This window comes from Bufo gargarizans, chromosome 8 (genome assembly GCF_014858855.1).
Source record: "Bufo gargarizans isolate SCDJY-AF-19 chromosome 8, ASM1485885v1, whole genome shotgun sequence".
NCBI lineage: Eukaryota > Metazoa > Chordata > Amphibia > Anura > Bufonidae > Bufo > Bufo gargarizans.
In genome coordinates this window covers 190255867-190265183 of record NC_058087.1, presented here as the reverse complement: position 1 = coordinate 190265183, position 9317 = coordinate 190255867, and the positions used below count along the sequence as shown (strand labels likewise).

At 45.9% G+C, this 9317-nt stretch overlaps 1 protein-coding gene across 1 annotated transcript; it reads right to left on the bottom strand.

The window, feature by feature from the left end:
- Positions 1 to 1257: 1257 nt before the first annotated feature.
- On the bottom strand, positions 1258 to 4685 carry IGFALS (insulin like growth factor binding protein acid labile subunit). Its single transcript, XM_044303530.1, has 2 exons — positions 4528 to 4685; positions 1258 to 3229 (listed from the first exon to the last, which is right to left on the bottom strand). Exons 1-2 carry the CDS (start codon positions 4544 to 4546, stop codon positions 1413 to 1415), a joined length of 1836 nt encoding a protein of 611 aa, XP_044159465.1. The 5' UTR covers positions 4547 to 4685; the 3' UTR covers positions 1258 to 1412.
- Positions 4686 to 9317: the final 4632 nt, after the last annotated feature.

Sequence of the window (9317 nt, the reverse complement as noted above, 5' to 3'; positions counted from 1 at the left end):
GGGCCAGTCGTTAATGTGATTGTTCATCCCTCATTCTGTATATATATTGTTGGGGACACATCCCACATCTGCAGACCAATGATCGTTCTTATCACTCCACATAATAGATCTAGTCAACCAGGGGCGTAGCTAAAAGGTCACGGGCCCTGGTTCAAGAGTTCATCTTGGGCCCCCTTCCGTCGGTGCTTTGTGGCCAGGGGCAAGGAAGCACATAGCCTTCCTGCTGCCTGAGGCAAGAATTGAAACGGCAACCCCCTCATGCCAAATTCTTGACCTAACCCCTCCTCCAGCCAGAGGCGTAACTTGACCAGCATGCGCTTTCTATAATACCGGTGTCTTCTTATGTGGCAAAAGGGTCTTTGGGGCCCCCCTCAGGCTACTGGGCCCAGTAATGACTGCTACCTCTGCACCCCCTATAGCTACGCCCCTGTAGTCAACCTGTAGGTTGATCGGTGGGATCCTTAAATGAACCAGATTGTTCAAGATTTTTGGGCCTAGGCAATAGGCCTTAATATATCTCAAACATTTACTTTTCTTCCTGTTTTTCACAATGGCATCTACAGATCTGAAGAATGAGCTACAGCGGAAAATCCCAAGTGAGATCTCCAGATGGGAAGATCAAGTGTCACTGTCAGTCTCTGACCTGATCAACCATCACAGAAGATGGTGCTGTCTTAAGAAATCAACAAAGCATAAGAGTTATACAATATTACTGGTCCCATCACCTTGATGAGAAAAGACCTAAACAGTGGTGACATTATTCATGTGAGTAGTGAAGTAATTGACACGCAGCATCTCGCATTATCACACTGGTGTTACCCAGGGGACTGTCACACTGTGCACAGTCTGATTGTTCTCAAGATAGAGGGATGGTTCTCAGTAATGGAGAAGTCAAATGTATTGTTATTTTTACCCCTTTTTTTTATACAAAATTTTTATACCCTTAAATGACAACATTCTGGCTACTTGCAGCCGCCACTAGAGGGTGCTCACTGCATACTGTGTATACATTGAATCGTTTAATGGTATGCAGTAAGATGAGCAAAGTAGTGGCTAAAGATAACCAGAATGTGAAGGGGATGTGGAGCTCTGTATTAGAAAAAAATTGAGCTCTGACAGCTTTAAAGATTTTTAGGATTTTTAATCTGTCTCTAAAGTGCCCTTACCTTGTAAGAGCCTTGTGCTTCTTGTATCTTGCTGTGACAGTGTGGTTTCTACCTTTATCTATATGTGGCAGTAATAGCAATGACATATAAGTTCCGCACAAGTGAGAAAAATTTATATGGTTGACTACATTTGACATTTCCAAAAAATGATTGAGTCTGATGTCCTAAGGAGGTATCATCACTATAACATTGTAACATTGTGTAACTGGCATAAATCACCCCAAGTTTGTTGCCCGACCAACTTTATCAAGGACATTTAGAAAAATGTTCATCATTCAAATCACGCAAGTCCTGTCCTACAACCTGTGGAGGACTTGCACAGGTGATGTTGTTGTAGATGTAACTAGGGGGACTGGTATCATAACCCTCTGACACAGACTGTAGCACTCTGGGGACAACGGTGGCGTTTCTTACGCAAAAATCTCTTAGGTCTTTCAGGGAACAGCCACAATCCCAGTGGTTCCCATGTAACCAGAGCTGTTGGATTGGAGAACCCATAAGCAGGGAACTAACTGAGATGGTTTTCAATGGGTTCCTTTGAAGGCTGAGATATCGAAGACGAGAAAACGGCTGAAAGATGTCTGTAGCAAAAACATTCAGCTGATTGTCTGAAAGGTCAAGCCACTGTAGCCTCTGAAACAGACTGAAGGTCTCTGAAGAAAGAGTCTGAAGTTGGTTGTTGGCCAGAAAAAGGTATGAAAGATCTTTAAGTCCTGTGAAGGATTTGGCTGAGAGTTGAGTCAATTTATTGAACCTGAGGTCCAATTCTAGTAGATCTTGAAGGTCAGAGAAGCTGTTGTCATCAATGACCGAAATGTCATTGCGCTGGAGAAAGAGCCTCCTCAGATTTGAGAGGCCTGTGAACATGTGTGGCTTTATCCTACTGATACAACTGTTCTCCATGTGCAAGCTGTGAAGCTTTCCAAGTCCTCGGAAGGAATGTTCATAAAGTATCTTGAGACAGTTCCCTGACAGGTTCATCACCGCCACGTTGAAAAGTCCTGTAAATGCTCCAGGACGGATCTCCTGAATGTTGTTGTTATTCAAAGACAGAAATTCAAGTTGTCCAAGACCTTCAAATACCCGTTCGATGAGGGTCCTGAGCTTGTTGTAACTCAGATTCAGCTCCTCTAAGAACTGTAAATCCTTGAAGACCCTCGGTCTTAAGGTGGTAATAGAATTGTTAGACAATCTAAGAACATGGAGACTTAGTAAACCGGCAAAGGTGTCTTCAGATAGGGCAGACAGACGATTTTGTGACAGATCCAACCATCGAAGGGACTTCATACCAAAGAAAGCTCTCGAGGCAATGGTGGAGATGATGTTGTGGTTCAGATACAACTTCTGAAGCTTGTGTAATTTGATGAAAATGTGAGCTTTCAAACCCCGTAACATGTTCCCACTAATGTCCAGCTCTTTCAGTTCCACCAAGCTGACAAACAACGGAGAGTGGACGTACGTCAGATGGTTTTTGGCCAGAATGAGTTCTCTAAGGTTAGGTAGGTCGTGAAACACGGTGTCTGGCAGGGCCACCAGTGAGTTCCATCCCAAGTTTAAGTACCAAAGGTTTGAAAGACCTGCAAATAAGCCATCTTCAATTCTTATAAAGAAATTGTTGTTGAGGCTCAAGGAAACCAAGTTCTGGGTGTGAAGAAAGGTGTTAGGGGCCAAGAACTTCAACGCATTCCGCTCCAAGTGCAAATGGGCTAAAGCCTTGAGTCCATGGAGGGCATGTGGCTCCAGACTAGTCAGATGACTGCTCTGCAGGTTAAGAAAGTCGAGCTGGGATAAGTTTTTGAAAGCTTCAGTGGGCATGGTGGTGAGGTTGTTGCCGTCCAGCCATAAGGCTCGAACATTCGTGGGCAGAAGATCTGGAACACGGGAGAGGTTCCGTGAGCTGCAGAAGATGTTGTAATCTTCATTGTAGTCGTAGCTGCAGAGACAAGGTGATGGACATTTGGGCTCAGGAGATGACGTAGTTGTGTCTCCTTGAGCAGGGTGAGACTCCGATGCCACACAATTCTTTGTCACAAAACTGCAGAGAAGGATCACTGCTACAACCTCTGTGAGGAAGAAAACGGGAGAATGGAGTTAGACAAGGAGTTGTCCCTCCCCTATGCTGTACACTGCAGCTCTGCTTGCTTATATTGGATCATTTCTATAAGCACAAGTTTAGCAGGAAGTCAGTAGATGAAGAGCTGAATAATATAGATTTTAATCTACAATCATATAGACTTGGGGGAGGGGCCCTGACAAGGGGGAGGGGCCTGGAGATCACAAACTCCCATATTAACTGAACAGCATGGAAACCTGTCCAATCACTGGGTGGATATAAACATATTGATGTGTGTCCAAGGGATCGAAACCCAAAATATTTCCCCAAGTTCCCCTCATTTGTATCATCTCTTATTCAGTCCTATCCATTCCTGGGAAAGCTGGGTCACAACCAACATGGCTGCCAAAAACATGGTGGCGTCTCCTGGGCCGGTGATATGTATATTTGGCCAATGCCTTATAGGACAGTATTCGCTACGCAATCCTGAATTTTGGGAAGGTGTCAAAAACCACTGGCATCACGCCGCCTGCTCCTGACTCAGCATGTCATGCGAGCCCGCAGGCGGAAATATTTGAGGGGGAAGAGGGCGTGCATGTGGGATTTTATTAACCCTTCGGGGTAGCCTAATAATTCTGCAGCTGAAGAGACATATTAAAGGTCAATGAATCCGACTTATCACCTATGACTGGAGCCCATCAGTAAGAAGGATGGTGTTTCCTAGAGGCTGTGACCCCCTTCAGCTATACATGGACCCTAGGAGGAGGGAGCTCAGCTCAGGCCCCTTCCCATGGGTGGTTGGAACCCCTCCAGCCCCCGGAAGAGACCCCCATTTTTACAACGGGTTCCCTCGCCTTCATGAATGGACCCTGCTTATATTACACACTATAGATGGATCCTCCGCAGCACAATCAATATGGAGCAGGGGTGCTCCGCCGTGCCCCAAAGAGTCTGGCAAATGGGGACCCCAAGAATGAATGCAGCTGTCGTTGGGGGTCCCAACAGCCAAGTTAGATATGACTATATATACTGTATGATATAACGCTATGATGCGTTCGCAAGCAGTATAGAGAGCATATCCTCAGCAGTGAATGGGTTAACAGTGGGCACCTTAGGGGCTACACCCTGGATGGGAAATCATCAGCAGGTAGCCCTGGACATAGTCTTCTCCAGCAGCATCGGGGCAGCGAGGGAAGGACATGGACATCTCCAACTTCACTTTGTTTAACCCCAATTTTCCAGGAGCTGTCCCAATCCCCCCAGAGCCCCCGGACACAGACAACTGGAGGGGTTAGGAGGGTCACCTACCTGCGCCTGTAGGTCCCATACTGACTGTCACATAGCAGAGTGGACACTGCGGCTCCTGGGTCACTGCTAGCACTAAGCGGGGTGATAACAGCGGGCGCTCCTGGCCAGCTTCAAATAGGCAGGGTCCTGGAAAGCGCTCGCCTCATTAACCCACTCACTGCTGGGGATCGCCAGGTTAACACATTGGTTACTAGGTGGCTGCCTATTCATAGCTGATGATGTCACACACTGGGGAATTAAAGGGACGTGTCCTGGAAAGACTCTGCGTCGTTAACTTATTCGCTGCCTTGGAGGGGTGAACTGTAACCCATTTATTAACAGCTTGGATGCTGGAATACACCTGGAACCCGTCAGCAAGCTGCTGTTGACGGATCTGCTTTCTTCTGTTCCTGTCTTTGAGTCAAGAATGATGTCCTGCCATGAATGGGTCGTGGATCTGATTGGTTTATTATATGCCCTCTGCAGCTATCCTGCTTGATGACGGTTTCCCTGCACTAACATACAGGGTGTTCAGTGGAGTCTCTCCCATTATATGATGTATACACCGTCGGGTGTAAATCCAAAGACGGGGGAGATGGGACCTGCTTCTCGGATTAATGATAACCGCGCTGTGTACACAGGACCGCCGCCAACACAGACAGGACTTTGTTTTCAAACAAGACTCGTGATAAGAATCCTCATAATTACTGTCATTATCAGACTGGTGTCAGCAGCCTGCTGTTACCGGAGTCTGCCAGCAGAGGGCGACTCATCGAGTCTCATACCTGTGCTATGGTCTGCCCGAGCTAGTGAAGCTGTGGTATAGAACTAAGACAGTATCACACAGGAGAGGATTAGATACACAGCTCAGCAGACAGTATCACACAGGATAGGATTAGATACACCGCTCAGCAGACAGTATCACACAGGATAGGATTAGATACACAGCTCAGCAGACAGTATCACACAGGATAGGATTAGATACACAGCTCAGCAGACAGTATCACACAGGATAGGATTAGATACACGGCTCAGCAGACAGTATCACACGGGATAGGATTAGATACACAACTCAGCAGACAGTATCACAGGATAGGATTAGATACACGGACTCAGCAGACAGTATCACACAGGATAGGATTAGATACACAGCTCAGCAGACAGTATCACACAGGATAGGATTAGATACACAGGCTCAGCAGACAGTATCACACAGGATAGGATTAGATACACGGCTCAGCAGACAGTATCACACAGGATAGGATTAGATACACAGCTCAGCAGACAGTATCACACAGGAGAGGATTAGATACACAGCTCAGCAGACAGTATCACACAGGAGAGGATTAGATACACAGCTCAGCAGACAGTATCACACAGGAGAGGATTAGATACACAGCTCAGCAGACAGTATCACACAGGAGAGGATTAGATACACAGCTCAGCAGACAGTATCACACAGGAGAGGATTAGATACACAGCTCAGCAGACAGTATCACACAGGATAGGATTAGATACACAGCTCAGCAGACAGTATCACACAGGAGAGGATTAGATACACAGCTCAGCAGACAGTATCACACAGGAGAGGATTAGATACACAGCTCAGCAGACAGTATCACACAGGATAGGATTAGATACACAGCTCAGCAGACAGTATCACACAGGATAGGATTAGATACACAGCTCAGCAGACAGTATCACACAGGATAGGATTAGATACACAGCTCAGCAGACAGTATCACACAGGATAGGATTAGATACACAGCTCAGCAGACAGTATCACACAGGATAGGATTAGATACACAGCTCAGCAGACAGTATCACACAGGATAGGATTAGATACACAGCTCAGCAGACAGTATCACACAGGAAGGATTAGATACACAGCTCAGCAGACAGTATCACACAGGATAGGATTAGATACACAGCTCAGCAGACAGTATCACACAGGATAGGATTAGATACACAGCTCAGCAGACAGTATCACACAGGATAGGATTAGATACACAGCTCAGCAGACAGTATCACACAGGAGAGGATTAGATACACAGCTCAGCAGACAGTATCACACAGGAGAGGATTAGATACACAGCTCAGCAGACAGTATCACACAGGATAGGATTAGATACACAGCTCAGCAGACAGTATCACACAGGATAGGATTAGATACACAGCTCAGCAGACAGTATCACACAGGAGAGGATTAGATACACAGCTCAGCAGACAGTATCACACAGGATAGGATTAGATACACGGCTCAGCAGACAGTATCACACAGGATAGGATTAGATACACAGCTCAGCAGACAGTATCACACAGGATAGGATTAGATACACAGCTCAGCAGACAGTATCACACAGGATAGGATTAGATACACGGCTCAGCAGACAGTATCACACAGGATAGGATTAGATACACGCTCAGCAGACAGTATCACACAGGAGAGGATTAGATACACAGCTCAGCAGACAGTATCACACAGGATAGGATTAGAATACACAGCTCAGCAGACAGTATCACACAGGAGAGGATTAGATACACGCTCAGCAGACAGTATCACACAGGATAGGATTAGATACACGGCTCAGCAGACAGTATCACACAGGATAGGATTAGATACACGGCTCAGCAGACAGTATCACACAGGATAGGATTAGATACACGGCTCAGCAGACAGTATCACACAGGATAGGATTAGATACACGGCTCAGCAGACAGTATCACACAGGATAGGATTAGATACACAGCTCAGCAGACAGTATCACACAGGATAGGATTAGATACACAGCTCAGCAGACAGTATCACACAGGGATAGGATTAGATACACAGCTCAGCAGACAGTATCACACAGGATAGGATTAGATACACAGCTCAGCAGACAGTATCACACAGGATAGGATTAGATACACAGCTCAGCAGACAGTATCACACAGGATAGGATTAGATACACAGCTCAGCAGACAGTATCACACAGGATAGGATTAGATACACAGCTCAGCAGACAGTATCACACAGGATAGGATTAGATACACAGCTCAGCAGACAGTATCACAGGATAGGATTAGATACACAGCTCAGCAGACAGTATCACACAGGATAGGATTAGATACACAGCTCAGCAGACAGTATCACACAGGATAGGATTAGATACACAGCTCAGCAGACAGTATCACACAGGATAGGATTAGATACACACTCAGCAGACAGTATCACACAGGATAGGATTAGATACACAGCTCAGCAGACAGTATCACACAGGATAGGATTAGATACACAGCTCAGCAGACAGTATCACACAGGATAGGATTAGATACACAGCTCAGCAGACAGTATCACACAGGATAGGATTAGATACACAGCTCAGCAGACAGTATCACACAGGATAGGATTAGATACACAGCTCAGCAGACAGTATCACACAGGATAGGATTAGATACACAGCTCAGCAGACAGTATCACACAGGATAGGATTAGATACACAGCTCAGCAGACAGTATCACACAGGATAGGATTAGATACACAGCTCAGCAGACAGTATCACACAGGATAGGATTAGATACACAGCTCAGCAGACAGTATCACACAGGATAGGATTAGATACACAGCTCAGCAGACAGTATCACACAGGATAGGATTAGATACACAGCTCAGCAGACAGTATCACACAGGATAGGATTAGATACACAGCTCAGCAGACAGTATCACACAGGATAGGATTAGATACACAGCTCAGCAGACAGTATCACACAGGATAGGATTAGATACACAGCTCAGCAGACAGTATCACACAGGATAGGATTAGATACACAGCTCAGCAGACAGTATCACACAGGATAGGATTAGATACACAGCTCAGCAGACAGTATCACACAGGATAGGATTAGATACACGGCTCAGCAGACAGTATCACACAGGATAGGATTAGATACACAGCTCAGCAGACAGTATCACACAGGATAGGATTAGATACACGGCTCAGCAGACAGTATCACACAGGATAGGATTAGATACACAGGCTCAGCAGACAGTATCACACAGGATAGGATTAGATACACGGCTCAGCAGACAGTATCACACAGGATAGGATTAGATACACAGCTCAGCAGACAGTATCACACAGGATAGGATTAGATACACGGCTCAGCAGACAGTATCACACAGGATAGGATTAGATACACGCTCAGCAGACAGTATCACACAGGATAGGATTAGATACACGCTCAGCAGACAGTATCACACAGGATAGGATTAGATACACAGCTCAGCAGACAGTATCACACAGGATAGGATTAGATACACGGCTCAGCAGACAGTATCACACAGGATAGGATTAGATACACGGCTCAGCAGACAGTATCACACAGGATAGGATTAGATACACAGCTCAGCAGACAGTATCACACAGGATAGGATTAGATACACAGCTCAGCAGACAGTATCACACAGGATAGGATTAGATACACGGCTCAGCAGACAGTATCACACAGGATAGGATTAGATACACGGCTCAGCAGACAGTATCACACAGGATAGGATTAGATACACGGCTCAGCAGACAGTATCACACAGGATAGGATTAGATACACCGCTCAGCAGACAGTATCACACAGGATAGGATTAGATACACGGCTCAGCAGACAGTATCACACAGGATAGGATTAGATACACGGCTCAGCAGACAGTATCACACAGGATAGGATTAGATACACGCTCAGCAGACAGTATCACACAGGATAGGATTAGATACACGGCTCAGCAGACAGTATCACACAGGATAGGATTAGATACACGGCTCAGCAGACAGTAT